The sequence below is a fragment of the Pholcus phalangioides genome, unplaced genomic scaffold (assembly GCF_987345545.1).
Source record: "Pholcus phalangioides strain wild (caught in Gottingen) unplaced genomic scaffold, Ppha-v1.0 ptg000016l_1, whole genome shotgun sequence".
NCBI classification, from domain to species: domain Eukaryota; kingdom Metazoa; phylum Arthropoda; class Arachnida; order Araneae; family Pholcidae; genus Pholcus; species Pholcus phalangioides.
Window position 1 is genome coordinate 1,513,306 of NW_028301609.1, and position 16,332 is coordinate 1,529,637.

At 42.2% G+C, this 16,332-nt stretch overlaps 1 protein-coding gene across 1 annotated transcript in view; it reads right to left on the reverse strand.

Annotated features, from left to right (window-relative positions):
* LOC149074858 (POU domain, class 3, transcription factor 2-like) overlaps positions 1-15,307 on the reverse strand; it is a 58,408-nt gene extending 43,101 nt beyond the window's left edge. The window contains exon 1 of the mRNA XM_089245793.1: positions 13,555-15,307. Within this exon, the coding sequence (XP_089101919.1) occupies positions 14,038-15,249 (1,212 nt within the window). The 5' untranslated portion in view covers positions 15,250-15,307 and the 3' untranslated portion in view covers positions 13,555-14,037. The remainder of the gene's footprint in view (positions 1-13,554) is intronic.
* Between the last annotated feature and the right edge of the window lie 1,025 nt (positions 15,308-16,332).

The window sequence follows — 16,332 nt, forward strand, 5'->3', positions numbered from 1 at the left end:
AACAAGAATAACTGAAAATTTGGAAGTGATTAGAATTCGAAATTAATGAAAGAAATATACAATTTCAGAATTAATAAAGACATTTCCAAGAGGATAAATGGAAAAGAAAAACATTTCCACAATTGATGAAGAATAATGCCAGAATTAATGAAAGAAATACACAATTCTCTAAAATTAATGAAAAAATACCAGAATTAATGAAAGAAATACAGAATTCTCTAAAATTAATGAAAATGCCAGAATTAATGAAAGAAATACGGAATTCTCTAAAATTAACGAAAAAAATACCAGAATTGATGAAGAATAATGTCAGAATTAATGAAAAAAATACGTAATTGTAAAATTAATGAAAACAATTACCAGAATTGATGCCTGAGTTAGTGAAAAAAAAACATTTCAAAATTAATGAAAAAAAAATCATTTCAAAATTAATGAAAAAAAATCATTTCAAAATTAATGAAAAATATCATTTGAAAATTATTGGAAGAAATGATAGAAAATTAATAAGAGAAATTAATATAAAATTTATGAAATTTTACTGAAAATCGATATTAGAAGTAATCCCAGAATTAACAAAAATTCAGAATTTATGAAAGAAATTATTTTCAGACTTACTGAACACTTCCAATAACTTTCGGAACCCTATTTGATTCGGGGCCGTAGGTCCACCCGTTAAGACACCACAGACTGGTTTCACAAATTTTGAAAACCAAGTAATAGTAGAATTTTGTCATGAAAAGAAATATTTTACAATCATTTTCAAATTGGGAATGGGTCGCAAAGTTGATCGTGTTGTTGATTTTGGGTCGTGGCTAAAAACCTATGAACTAGTTTCGTTCATTTGGAAATAAGAGACGGGGAGGAACCCCTCGTCAGCCTGAAACATCCATTGGGTGTTGATGGGAAATGCTATCGTTAGACCCTGGAAGTTCAGGCAAAATGCCATAAATGCCCTTTTTTGCCTAGTTTGCACTCCTTTTTTTTATAAATGCCTTTTTCTGAACCTTTTCTGCCCACAAATGCCTATTTTAACATATTATTGAGTTTATTGGTGAGTTTCAGAGGTCATAAATGTGCAAAACTTGGATGTTTTGAGCATTGAGAACAAAAGAGAGTTGCTATTTTGAAAATTTTCCAATAATTCTCAGAGTTGATTATCACCAGAACGCAACCCTCCAGCCCCTCATTTGAACGCAAATAAGTGATCTGGTTTTTCGTAATGCATTGCATTGCTTGGTGCTGCCAACTTTGCCTTCACCACATGGTGTTAGATGTGAATGATTTTGTTTCAGATGAATGCGCCTATGTTAGAAATGCAGAGGAAAATTTGTTTCTCCACATGCTTTACATATAACATGTCTCGAGCACTCATCCGATCCGACCGCATTGTATAGTGTATAGCTGACTGATGACTGTCCCAACAGGTCATCAGGTGACGTCATGGCTCACATACAAAGCGGGGTGGCCGCACACAGGTCTCGGGGGCCTCATGTTGTTTTGATTTGGTTTTTTTACACCATAAATGCACTGTGTACAACCATGGCTCTATTTACTTTACATACATATTTACTATTTGCTTAAATTGACCAGACCAAAGTCGCCCTCAGGGGGTGTGCAACAGATGCGGCCACACACGGCCCCGCTCTTGAAGGAGTTTCGCATGTGTGATAACATGAAAAAAAAACTAAATTTTTTTTACAACAAAAGAACAGAGTAACTATTTGTTTCAACAATAGAAATGATAATGATTATTCCAAATAACACAACAAATAACGAGAATAATTCGCCACTCGCCGGAGCCCCCCACAGATAATTTTCTCCGCGAGCTTCGCGTCTGCTAATGGTGGCCCTGGAATTGAACCAATCCTGAGGGCCCACTAACATTTTATTTTCAGCTTGAAACCACTTTAACTCGATAATAATAACGCAGTTGTTATAAACTATAATTAAAACAGTAGACGGATTAAGTACAGCCAATTTTTCAGCTAGTTTTCGGTTGTAACTACATAGTTTTTAGTTATATTTTCTTTCCTATTATAAATTATAAATGCCTTTTTTTTAAATGACTATTTTAGGCATTTTTGGTGCCTGAACTTGCGGGCTTTAGCTATCATTGTAACGACTAACCAGTCGCATCACGGGTAGTGAATACATAGCACTGTAGCGTGGAGAGCACGCACGGAGTACGCCGCGCCGAGCGTTGACAGCCGAACCAACGCTCGTAGACGCTTGATGAGTTTGAAACGGAGAGCGAGCGAGAGGCGTTAATGACGTGAAGAACCGTGGGCCCATTAGTAAATGGCTTCGAAATCTCGCGAACACTCGTAGTCTAGGTTTACGGGCACCATCGAAAAGCACGCGTAGTTATGATAGGCTCAAGGATTAACTAGAGAAATAAATGGTTAGAGAAAAATTTTTTTTTTCTTTGCAACTTTTGCCAATTCTGGATATTTTTGTGGAGATTTAGTCCTAGTAGGGCCATCCCAATAGAGCCACTCCCTCCGCCCTATGTAGAAATGATCTATTGAGACCTGTTTCTCTCTACACACCACCCACGATTTACATAATCAATGGAGCCCTTCTCCCCCCCCCCACCCTCCCCCGGGTCCGTCCGATTAACGCAGGGATTCTTAACCTTCTTCAGCCGTGACCCAAAATCAACAATATGACCAGCTTTGCGATCCATGTGCTGTCCTCGTTCAAAGTAACGCTAAATAAAGAGTTTTTCACCCGTTATTGGATTGTCTTTGTTTATCCTTCAGCTGATCAGGTTCGGGGGGTTTCCGTTGTGATTCTGTTTTTTGTTGTTGTTGTCTACCTGCCCTAAAAGTTTGTGCGTTGAGTTTTGTATCACCCTGTATATTTGCACATAATTTATAGATATTTTCAGAAGTAATGAATGTGAAATAAGTTCAGAACTTTGCAATTTCAGTAAAAGTGAGATTTTTTTTACTCGGTGTGCCAAAAACGAGGAAAACCTAGTTTGTGGGCACCTGAATTAACATTCCCCCCCTATTGATAAGTCCCGCGCAGAACCACTTGAGTGATCTCTTAAATGTTTCGCGGATCCTTCAAGTGATCTGGAAATGCGTCGCGGGCTACTTGAGTGCTCTGGAACTGTGCCGCGCGTCACTCAAGTGATCCCTAATAATGCCGAGGTTCACTCAAGTAAACTGGGAATGTGCCGCAGGTAACTCGAGTGACGTAGAACTGCACTGGAGGCCGCTTAGGTGCTCTAAAACTATGCCACATGTCACTCAAAGGATCTCTAAATGTGCCACTGACCGCTCAAGAGTTGTGAAACTGTGTCGCGGGACACTTACGTGATCTGTGAATGTGCCACGGGCCGCTTAAATGCTCTGGAATTACGTCACTTGAGCGCTCCGTAAAAATGTTCCGCTTAGTTCATTTGTACAATTCAAGTCCGGGCTGCCCCCCCCCCTTCCGTGCACGTCTCTGATCCCAATATGGGTTAGGCGGTGGGGGCGACAGAGCTGACAAAATTTTCCTCACGGGGGAGGAGGGTCAGAGTTTTTCTGACTATTGTTGACGGTGGGGAGGGGGAGTCAGAAATTTCTAAAAATCTGCTGACTGTAATACTTGAACAGCCCCTAAGCCAGCCATCGCGAATTATTACATCATGCATTACACACGAATAATTACCTCCCAACATTAACGTGCCTAGGGGTGGGGTGGGGGCGCATGTGTAATTCTTTGCGGGGGGGGGTTCTACTGGGTACGGGAAACCGGTTGGGAACCACTGGAGAATAGCCGTTTCGTCACAAGATGCATTGATATATTTCTAAATCTTGCGTGTATATATATACAGCCATAGTTTTTGATTTTCGGCCTCGGTAAATTACAGGCAACGTTTCTTGCGGTGCCTAAGCGGGGACCCGCGGGCCCAGAAACGAAGGCTATTCGATTGCGGACTGACGAGAAGAGACATAACTCATGTAAAGTAGGGCAATATTTCAGAAACGAATGACGGGCGGTGGAAAAATCTCTGGACAATTTACAATATGAAGAATTATCTTCTTTTGCCTCTTTTTCAATTGGACAACGACAACAAGGAAACGAGAGACATGATAATTATTCTGTCCAAGGTCCAACAAATCAACATGTCACTCATGAGGATTGGCAAATAACTCGTCACTCATGACCTCATGAAAGGAGGCATTATTACAAATAGGGCAAAGAGTTGTGTAATTATCCATCTCCCAAAAGTAAATAATGACACGCGCGTATTCAATAGAAGACACTATTAAATGATAATAATAATAAATCATGAATAAATTAGAAAACAAATAAATTAATTGGTCTTATATTTGTTTAAATTAACTTCGTATGCTAATTATGATCGATACCGATAGATGGCGCTAACGGCCAATGCTTTTCCTACGAGGGATAATTTACATATAGGTAATGATAATGAATTATTAATATCTGAACGTGGATATATATTATTGTATTATCCGAGGAAGATATCTGAATACTCCTTTTCAATATTGAAATTTTACTACCAAAATTTTGCAGAAATTAAAAAAAAAAAATTCTGCAGAGGAACCCGCTTGTAACGTTCCCACTTAGTACAACGTTTACCCGCTTAGTACAACTCATTTTCCTGGTCCAAACTCATCCAGATTTCCCTTTAAAGCGTTTCCCCGCTTACAACGAGAATTTTTCATGACGGGTTTTTTTTAAAAAAAAAAAAACGTTGTAAGTGGGATCCACTGTATGTAAACGAAATCTCGTCGAATAAATTGTACCACGCACAAGCTCAATATCGAAATAATGCTGTCTTATATTTCAATTCATTCCTATTAATCAGAAACATAAAGTGGCGTATTTACGTGGGGGAAGGCAAGTTCAGAGGGGGGGGCGGCAAATTTAAAGGAATATTCGTCCTAAAAAATTAGAAGAATGGGATAAGGGCGGCAAAATTTGTATAACCCTAAATAAATGCGCCTCTGCCACACAATAACGGACTAGGTCAGTGAGCGACCTGGAGAGTTTGCAAGCACGCGAGTGAGCAAAAGAGTGCCTTAGAGCTTGGGAAAGCACACAAAGGTGCACCAAAAGGACCACCTACAGAATGAAGGGACTTGGTCAGTGAGTGACTTAGAGAGTGTGGAAATCATGTGAATGACCAAAAGAGTCATCTATAGCCTGTGTAAAAAACGTGTAAGTGAACAAATCAAAAGAGTGACCCATTATAAGCAAGGAACCATGTCAATATGCAAGCATGTGAGTGGTCAAAACAGTGTGCAAGCCTCTGAGCAGGGCCGGAACTAGAGGGGGCGGGGGGGGGAGGCAACTGCCCCGGGCGGAAATTTTAGATGGGAACGAAGAACACCGTTATGAAATTATCGAATTTTAAAGATTGGGGGGGGGGGGGTCAGCGACAAGATAATGTTTGCACCGGGCGGCAAAACTGTGAACGGAACGGTGTGCAAGCAAATGAATGACTAAAAGAGTAATTTAGAGAGTGTGTGAGCATGGGAGTGACCAAAAGAGTGACTTAGAGACACGGGTGTGGTTGCAGGAGTAGGGAGGAATGGGGGAGGGGAGGCAAGCTGGTTATAGCACAGGCTGACGAAATCGAGGGAACGGTAGTCAAAAAAAATAGACTAGAATGGGAGAAGGGCGGCAAAAAACCATAAATGTGCCTCTGAATGTGCACACAAGATAGTTCTTAAAATAGTATTCTTACTATATGTTGGGTCGTAACTAGGATTTAAGTAAGTAAGAGAGGGAATAGTATTAGAAATACAGTATAGGCCTAAAACCTCCCTCTTGCGGTTCCCGAGGGATGACCGTTAATCAGGGGGGTGTGAAATGTATACTTTTGTTATACAAGTATACAAGGGTAAATCGTTAGTTGGCCGTAAAAAAGGGATGACCGCATCTGGGGAGGGGGGGGGGGTGTTTTACTGCAATTTGTTTGAGGGCTGGACAAATGAGAGAACTTATTTGCAGACCAGCAAAAAATAAAATAAATGGAAGTAGTAATTTGAGGACCAGAGCAATTATATATGCAGCTGCTACATTTATATACGAATCCGGCGAAATGTTTCCACGGACCGGCATCGGTTCATGGACCAGCGGTTGACGGACACTGAACCGAAGTACCTCAAAAATTGAAGATAAAGCCATAATCTCATACACAAGAGAGAAAAGATTGTTTCGCCATCATGTTACGGGGAAGCATGTTGCAAAGCCATGTGTGGACACACACATTCATTCGTTTCGCTCTCTCTCTCTCTCCAGGCACGTTATCGATATTAAATTTTCAGCATCGATTCTTGTACCAATAATAAATGCTTACAACGGGGAAAAGGGGGGGGGGTGTGAAATACATTTATTTGGGATTAATACTACATAATATAACCCCTTCATTCTCCTGTAATTTTTCATCCCGAAGTATAATAGAAATAAAAACATGAGAAAAGTGATGGGGCGGGCGGTCGATGCCAGAGACATCTTTATTTAACATTATCGGGGCCCCATTTTTTTTTCCCATATATATATTTTATTTTTATAGCTCATTTATTTCGTTAAATGATAATCGATGCATAAAACGTCCCGGCCATCTTCCTCCCCCCAAGATGAATTATCGCCCGAAAACAATAATAACAATGATTAGAGATTTTGCCATAAAGACTGATTGATCTCCATTTTCCCAAGGAATGATGGGCACAACATGGGGGCGAAAAAGCGAATAATGTCTCGCTCGGCAATGCTTTTGTTTCCCAGCAGCAGCATCAATGTATCATGCTGAATGATGATTATGATGAAATGAGGTCACATTCTCTCTCTCTCTCTCTCACTATGGAGAGTCATTCATCATTCATAAGCGGTCATGTCACCCCCCCTTCTGCAGTTAAATTGCGGCTCGATCGATCTGTGATCGATATTAATGTTTTTTTGTTTCGATTTTTTTGGTCATTTCGAAAGATGGTTCTTCTCTAATTACGGCACATGCACATCTTTTGATGCTCTCTCGACAGCCAATTAAGTAATCACATAATTACATACGAGGTAGAATAAATTATCGATGTCGATTTATATCCCGTAAGGATTATACCTTCCTTAAACCAGGGATTCCCAAAAACCCTCTTGCCTTCGCGACGTAATTGAGAATGATGTCGTTATCCCCAAGGGCACTGACACGTGATTCCCATCCGTTTACGTTCTAAGCACCCTTGAGAATCTCTTGGGGACTTGCCCCCCCCCCCTATCCCTCTCGGTCAGCCTCATGCCAAAATGTTGATTACGTAATCCATGGATTCTTCCATGGATTCTTCAAACCTATTCTTCCATGGATTCTTCAAACCTATTCTTCCATGGATTCTTCAAACCTATTCTTCCATGGATTCTTCAAACCTATTCTTCCATGGATTCTTCAAACCTATTCTTCCATTATTCTCTTCCGAATTCATGAATTCTCCGGTGGCACCCCTGTGATTACCAAGAATTCCCAAACATATCATGTTCATGTCATTCTTAGGAATCTCCTGATACCCCCCCCCCTTCTCCAGTAACTTTCACCTTCATAGTAGCATACCAGGAAATTGAAATTATGATGATGGGGGGGGGGGGGGGAAGGGGGGTACCGGTGCTTAATTTCAAGGCACTTCGGTGGCATCCCTAAAGTGTGATTATCAAGGATTCCAAAAACTTTTATGTTCGTGGCACTGTTGACAATTTCGTCGAACCCCTCCCCAATTCCAAGGTGTTTTAAGCTTCGTTCTAAAATGTCAATTACGTAATCTATGTACTCCATCAACATTTACATTTCTAGTAGCATCTCAGGCAATGATACGAAAATTTTGAACATCATGGATTCCTCAATTTCAAAACACTTCGGGGGGCACCCCCTAAAGTGCTATTACCAAGGATTCCCAAACCCTTTATGTTCGCTGCATTTTTGAGAATTTCGGGAACCCTATTCTCAATCCCAAGGCATTTATTTTAGCCTCGTGCTTAAATGTTGATTACGTAATCCATGTGGATTCCAGTAACTTTTACATTTCTGGGATTATCCCAGGCTGATACCAGGGCAATACCCAGGCAATAATGATGGAGTTTTTAACATCATGAGATACTGGCCCTCAATTTCAAGACACTTCGGTGGGACCCCCCCCCCCCCTAAAGTGATATTACCAAGGATTTCCAAGCATTTCATGTTCGTGATACTTTTTAGTTTTTTACTGGTATGGATCACGCAATCCATGGATTCCAATAACTTTAAAATTCCTATTAGCATCCCAGGAAATGATACTGGAATTTCAAACATCATTCGGCATTGGCCGTCGATTTCGAGGCACTTCAGTGGCACCCCTAAAGTACGATTGCGAAGGAGTCAAACTCTTTATGTTCGCGACACTTTTGACAATTTTGGGAGACCCCTTCGAGATTTCAACCATTTCAGCTTCATACTAAAATTTCGATTACGTAATTCATGGATTCCTGTAATTTTACGTTCCTAGCATCCCAGGAAAAGATGCTGGAATTTCGAACATCATGCGGTACCGTCCTCAATTTCGAGGCACCCTGAAATGATTAACCAAGGACTCCCAAACCCTTCACGGCACCCTTGGGAATGAGTATCCCGGAACTCCCCCTTCTTCTGAGGCACGTCAGTGGCACACTAATATGCAGTTACATAAACCAGGGATTCCCGAAGCTCTCAAGAACATCGTGGAGCCCCCTCTCTTGTTGCCCTCCACGGCACACTTCTACGCATTGGTTTAGGAAATGTTTGACAACCTTAATAGTTTGGTTACAATTCTTAATATATCGCCGAAACCTTCCTCTCCGGAGGAACTTCGAAAGTTGAGAGAATTGTCAATTAAAAAGTATCAATTATATTTACCTAAAGGGATTCACAATACTTTCAACTTCACGTAACCCTTGAGACTCACGGACATCCCTCTTCCCAATCCTGAGACACTTCTGTGGCCAGAAGCGTCGAAAGTATAACGTTGTCTTTACGTTAGAATTTTTTAATATAGTAATTTTTTAATTTACATCGAGCTAGTAGCGACACCCCTGACTCCTAGGAACCTTGGCGCACACTCTGAGGAACACGGTCTTACGTTCGTGTGACAACACCTTCGTATTCATGTTAGAATTTTTTAATATAACACTGAACCCCTCTTGTAAGGGCACTTCGATCACACACTAACATATCAATTACTTTAACTAGGGATTCCCAAAACAATAACGCATCAATTACTTCAACTGGGGATTCCCAAAACTTCTTTTACGTTCACGGCACCCTCTGCCAATCGCAAGACACTTCAGTGTCCATGGGCGTCGGAAGTATTTTACACTCGTTGTCCTCAGGTTAGAATTTTTTAATATATCGTCGAACCCCTTCTCTCCTGAAGCAGTTCAGCAGACTACAATTATGCGATTACCAAAACCAGGGATTCCCAAACCTCTTACGCCAGTAGCTCTCAAACTTTTGTCAGTCGCGGCTCCCTTGTGCAATTAATGGTTCATTTGTGGCTCCCCAGAATAGTTCAATAGATATTTTCCCATATAAGAGAACCAACCACTTCAGAAAACAAGAGAATAGACACACAAATCAATATCTCCAGCTAGCCGCGGCGCCCCTAGGAACCGCGCGGTGTGCACACTTTGAGAAACATGGTCTTACGTTCGTACGATAACCTTATATAATGTTCATATTAGAATGTTTTAATGTACCACGGAATCTCTCTTCCAATCTTCTAAGGGCACTTCAATCACACACACACTAACATATCAATTATTTCAACTAGGGAACCCCCTAGACTTTTTTGCACGTTCACGGCACCCATTCCCAATCTGATGACGCTTCAATGACCAAAGCCGTCGGAAGTATTTTAGACAACCCCCCCCCCCCCCACGGGTCCTCGGATTGAGATTATTTAGGTTTACTTCATTAATTTCCCGCCCAGAATCCTTCCAGCTAATATAGCAATAGCAATCACACAATTCTCAATAGCAATTTGTCACGTGCAGTTGTTGTGAACATGTGGGATCACATGTATTTAACGAAAAAAACAACAACATGAATATGTATCTCCCCCCCCCCCCCGTCATATGTCGACACACATGTTTATATACGCGCATGTATCGTAACGGCCGAAACGAATCTAATAAATACGTAATCAATCAAATAAATATTAATTTATACGCCAGGGCGAATGATAATTTGTTTTTATTACGTAATCGGAAAGGCACATAAATATTAATTCATGCATCGTCTTTCGTTCATTCACGGAGATCTGATGCGTGATTGGTCGCTGCCACCGCCATGTATGAAGGAAAGGGGTGGGGGAAGAAAATGTGTACAGTGTGTGTGTCAAATCGCGTTTCACTTTTTTTTAAACGTGTATTTATTACAGTGTATGCCGCTTGCTTACAACGTTTCTCAAAAATCCGATGGGGGGGGGGACGTTGTAAGCGTAGCCGGATTTATGGTTTTTAGCCGCCCGTGGGCTGCACGAATTTTCCCGCCCTTCTTTCTCCCATTCTAGTCTAATTTTCTTTTGACCAGTCATTCCTCGAATTTTTTACCCGCATTCCCCCTTCTCCCTTTAGTAAGTACACCTGTGTCTCCAAGTCACTCTTTTTGGTCATTCCCATGCCCACACATACGCTCTCTAGGCCACTCTTTTAATCATTCACGTGCTTCCACACTGTTTCGGTCGCTCACACGCGCTTTGGGTAACTATTTTGGTCACTCACTGACATGGCTGCTCGCTTTATTCGTCACTATTTTGATTGTTCAGACCCTAGCACTTTGTAGAAGTGATTATTTTGGTCATTAACATTCTCGCACACGCACCAAGTCACTCTTTTGGTTGCACAATGACATGGTCTCTACTTTAAAAGGTTTCTAAATTAAAACGTTTTCCCGCTTGGCACGACTTATTTTCGTGATCTCAACTCTCACTACTGCTCATCCAGATTTCCCGTTTAAAACTTTTTCCCGCTTACAACGTTTCCAACGGGGTTTGTTTTTTTTTTGAAAAACGTTGTAAGCGGTATCCACTGTTTCCGGTGTCCCCGTCTATGCTCTCATTGCTTTTCTTCAGAACCGGAGAAGTCACTCTTTTAAAGGGAATTCTTTACCCGGATAAAAGAGGAAAGACTGCAACGAGATCAAACGAGATAAAAAATTTTCGGGAGCTTGGATGTAGTATAGTATACAGTGGATCCCGATGTCCTGATGGGATGGTCCAGGGTCCTGATGGGATGGTCCAGGGTCCTGATGGAATGGTTCCTTTAGCAATTGACCCATTATCACGGTTTAGATTCACTCCAGAAAGTAATAATGGATTTTTGAACAAGAAACCATGAAACAATGATGTTTAAACAATGTTCATATTCCTGAATTAACAAAAAAATGGTATTAAAAAAATATGTCCCTGATAATAATGAATTTGCGATCGAACGATTCTCAGGGTAATGAAATTCTCTACCAATAAGTAACAATGACTTTTGAACAATCTTCCTGATAGTAATTAATACATGAATAAAGCAACGTGTAACAATTGAATTTTTGTGAAGCACTATCTATATATAACAATGCGGTTGAACATTGCTCAGCTTATAATGAAATTCTGACCAACACAACCGAAGTAACAATGGCATTTGTTATAGTTAGCATTTCTTTGTTGAATTATCACACACTTAATTCCGGAACAAAGCAAGATATAACAATCAAATAAGGAAGAACCATCTATTAATGAAATTCTGAACAAAGCACCCAGGTAAAAATGACAGTTGAAAAATCTCCCAGCGCAGTAATCGATTCTACAACAAGGCACCATATAACAATGGTAGTTTCAATGCCATTCAACAACGCTAACTCAAAGATACTCAAACAATAATGAGATTCCAAACAAAGCACATTGGTAACAATTATATTTGAACAATTCCCCAGCCCAGCCAATAATAATTAATTCCACAATAAAGCACCATTAAACAATAGTACTTGAGTGATACAACGTGTTACAACTGAATTTAAGTAGGCTACCGTATAACAGCGGAATTCGAGTAATGCGATATTTACCAATGCTATTTGAATAATGATAAGACAATAAAGAAATCCTCAACAATGCACTGGGGGTAACAGTGGTATTGCAACAATTTAAAACAGTCCAGCTAATAATAATTAATTCCATAAAAAGCACCATGTAACAATGGTAATTAAGTGAAACGCATATTAGAATGGAGTTTAAATGAAGTACGCTACCGTATAACAAAGCAACGTGTAATAATTGGATTCAAGTGGACATGTAACAATGGAATTCAAGTGCAGCGTCGTTTAAGAACGCTGTTTGAACAATGTTCATGCAATAATTAAATTCTGAACAAAGCACCCGGGTAACAATGACTTTTCAACAATGTTCGCCCAGAAAAAATTGTTCATTCTGCGACAAAACAACACTTAACAATGGTATTCCAATAGTGTCCCAGATAATGATGGATTATTGAACAAATCCCTTTGTAACAGAGTTGTTGAGACAAAGCACACTGACAATGGTATCTAGATAAAATGTTACGTAACAATAGTTTTTGAACCGTAACAGTGTAATGGGAACACAACTACAGAGTAGGCCCTTTAGTCAATATTGGAGACCCATCAACAATAAATTCGATAAACACTATACAACACGATCTGCTCGTTATTATTATATAAGTCAGATATATATTATTGCACCAAACCACATACGAGTAACATTAGTTTCTTTTTTCAACTTCCGTCCAGCAACAACAATGGAGCCGTGGTGTTTATGGGCAAATGGTAGTTTTGAACATTGGTTGAGATCAATCGTATTTGAGAATTTAGCGTGTCTTATTTTGGTACGTCAGTGTTTCTCAATGTGTTCGCCGCGGCTCCTAAGGGCGTTGCCAACCTTTGTCGTGAAGAGCTAGAAATACTGATGTGTGTGAGCCCAGAGGAGCCGACGTGAAGAAAACATTGGTAGGGCTGAAAGTTGTTGGTCGTTGAGTATATACGGGATTTGAGTGCGTACGCAGATGAGGGAGGGTACATTACATTGTTTTTTTCGGAAATTATTAGAGGGGCACAGCCCCTTTACAAAACGTATTGGGGGGGGGCCTCAAATGGCTTCGGCCCCTAGGTTCCGGCGCCTGTGTGTGTGCCTATTCATGCTTAGAAGTGTTTTTTTTTTTATGTATGTACATTATCTACTAAACTTTTATGGGGAGCCACAGATGAACAATGAATGAGGCAAAGGGGCCGCGGGTGACAAAGATTTGGGAATCACTGTACTAAAATATTTTGGGAAACCATGGAATAAACAGGAATAAGGCAAGAAAGCCGCGGGTGACAAAAGTTTGAGTGCATAAAAGGGCCATTTATGCGCCTAATCGTCATGTTAAATCCGACATTAAAAAGGGAATTTTTCAACTTCAATTAACATGACAATAAAGCAAATTAATCAATAATGGGGAAAGATAATGAGGTGATAATAGAAATTAATAATTGTAAATATTTGCAAATGTGAAATAATATTTTGCACTCACCTGACAGACTTGAAGCTGCCCTGGACGATGTGCACCACATTTCATTATACAGTTGGGCTTTTTCCTTATGCTTTTTTTCACCAAAACCAAATAACCGGGGTGGGGGAGGGGGGGAGGCCAATAATGGTTGGTAGGACGAGATTGGTAAGTAACTAAACGTTGGCACACAAATATTCGAACAAGAAAGAGTGAGGAGCAATTCGGGATGGGGGGGAGGAGGAGGGAGTAAGGCAGGAATCGAAGTTCTTCGCTTCAAAAACAAAAAAAAAAGTAATCGAAAAAATGTCAATTTTTCACCGAATAATCGATAAACTTTTCTCTTTTTTGCCTTGGCTAGGTACAATTGACAGTTGCATAGTCCAATGTGGTCCTCAGATGCTGCAGGAACAGAGTGTGCGGTGGTGGCAGAACTGGGCCCGAGTTCTCTTCCGTGATCGCGGTGGCGGCTCCGGCATGGACGGAAGCGAGGGCCCGGGCTTCGGGTCAGTGGGCCGCCAGCGAATGAGGAGGCGGTGGAGGCGATTGCATCAGCCCGTCGGGGCTGCGTGCGTGTAGCGGCGAGCCCCCCATCATGAGTTCTCCCCCCGGTCCCATGGTCGGGTTGCCCCCGTGGACCGGCGGGGTCATCCTCTTCTCCTTCTGCCTCCTGTTGCAGAACCACACCCGGACGACCTCCTTCTCGAGCTGCAGGCTGTCGGCCAGCGAGGCTATCTCTTGCGCCGACGGCTTGGGCTGCTTGTGGAAATGGTTCTCCAGGGCACCTTTCACCGAAACCTCTATGCTAGTCCTCTTCTTGCGCTTCCTGCCCTGCGCGGCTATCTTGTCTATGGACGTCGGGGATCCCGTCGTGCTGTCCGCTTCCTCCAGCCACTTGGCCAGCAGCGGTTTCAACTTACACATGTTCTTGAAACTGAGTTGTAGCGCTTCGAACCTACATATCGTGGTTTGGCTGAAAACGTTGCCGTACAGCGTCCCTAGCGCGAGGCCGACGTCCGCTTGGGTGAAACCGAGCTTGATACGCCTCTGTTTGAACTGCTTGGCGAACTGTTCGAGATCGTCGGAACTGGGGGCCTCCTCGCCCGGCAGGACACCGCCACCGCAGTCGTCCGGGTGCCGGTGGTGATCCATGGGATGGTGATCATCGTGCGGATGGTGGTGATGATGCTGATGATGGTGGTGGTGATGATCGTGCTGTTGCACTTCCCTCATGGCAGGGTGCAGCTGAGAACCGGCGTGGCCGAGCATGCCGTTCATGGTGTAGGATGGGTGGATGGAAGCTTGCAAGTGTGAGGAACCATTACCAGTCATGCCACCCATGTGGGACGCTGTCAGCGGTGACGAATGGTGCCAGGGGTGAGATGCCGCCATGTGCTGGGGTGGACGGTGGTGGTGCAGCGTCCCGCTGGAGTGCAAGTCCGGCGGCTTGATGTCCTGGGACGACGCGTGAAGTCCAGGCGGGGGCATGGCCGGGGACCATGCCCCGGGATCGTTATGTGGCCCGAGGCCCATCCACTGGTGGTGTGGCGCCAGCGCGTGACCATTGTGGCTCTGGTGGTGGGGCCCCTGCTGCGACGGTGGTAGATACTTCATCTCCGGCGGTTCGCGTGCGTAATGTCCGACGGATTGCTGTGACGAGACTGCGACCTGCATTCCTGGACTGCCGTCGACTACGAGGTAAGGGCTTGGCGAAGCCATACGCGGAGAATCGAGAGAGGCAGCGCGCACATCTCAGCTTCACGACAGACGCCTTTGTTATGAGGACTGACGCCCCACCGAAACTCGGCGGTCGCTCGGCGGGAGGACGCGATTGGCTGGTGCGGGGCGCACGTGAGAGGAAACGTCAGGTTTTGGGAGAGTCGCGATTCGTTCGTCGCTTCGTGTGGGCGTGGTGAAAAGAGTGGTGCCCGTACCTATTACAGTACGTGACGTCATGCGGTGGGAGGAGCCACTCAGCTGTTAAAGATTTTCCACCGAGATCGCGGGCGGAGTTTAGACGAGGGAGCCTTTATCTGTAAACAACCAATTCCAGAACATTAGGTATCACTTATTTCTTCTTCTTTTTCGAACAAAAATAAATAAATAAATAAAGATACTATAATCTATTTTTTTTAGATACTCACTATCCTAATGTATCGTGCCGCCGCCATCGCACAAAAATATCCACAAAGTATCAGAACTTTCCGACATTTCTTTCAAAAGCAGCTTCTTTGTTGGGAAAAAGAATTCCATACTGTGGGGACCACGTGACACGCCAGTTGTGAAAAGTTTGTTTACATCGAACACCTTCTTTGTTACGACTTGCGTAACAACATCATGGCTTGGCTCCCACGACGGCGGTGGGGGGGGGGGGGATAAAGCCTGGCGAACCTTCCAAAAAAAATTTCTGACAAAACTTTAAAAATTTTACAGTTTTGAATTTTTATGTGATTTGTTATCACGCAGACCCATGGGTCACGACATAGACTTGGTTCCGTAAGAATCCACTTAAAAAATCCAGGATAAATTGAAAACAATTCCTAATCCATGGAGAAATGAATAAAAAGTAGAATTAATAGAATTGATGAAAAAATGTTCCAGAATTAATGAAAAATAATTCTGGAATTGATGAAGAATAATTTCAGAATTCATGGAATCGCTGTAAAATGATTCTAGAATTGATGAAAAATAATTCTAGAATTGAGGAAAAATAATTCTAGAATTGAGGAAAAAAAATTCTAGAATTCATGGAATCGCTGTAAAATGATTCTAGAATTCATGGAATCGCTGTAAAATGATTCT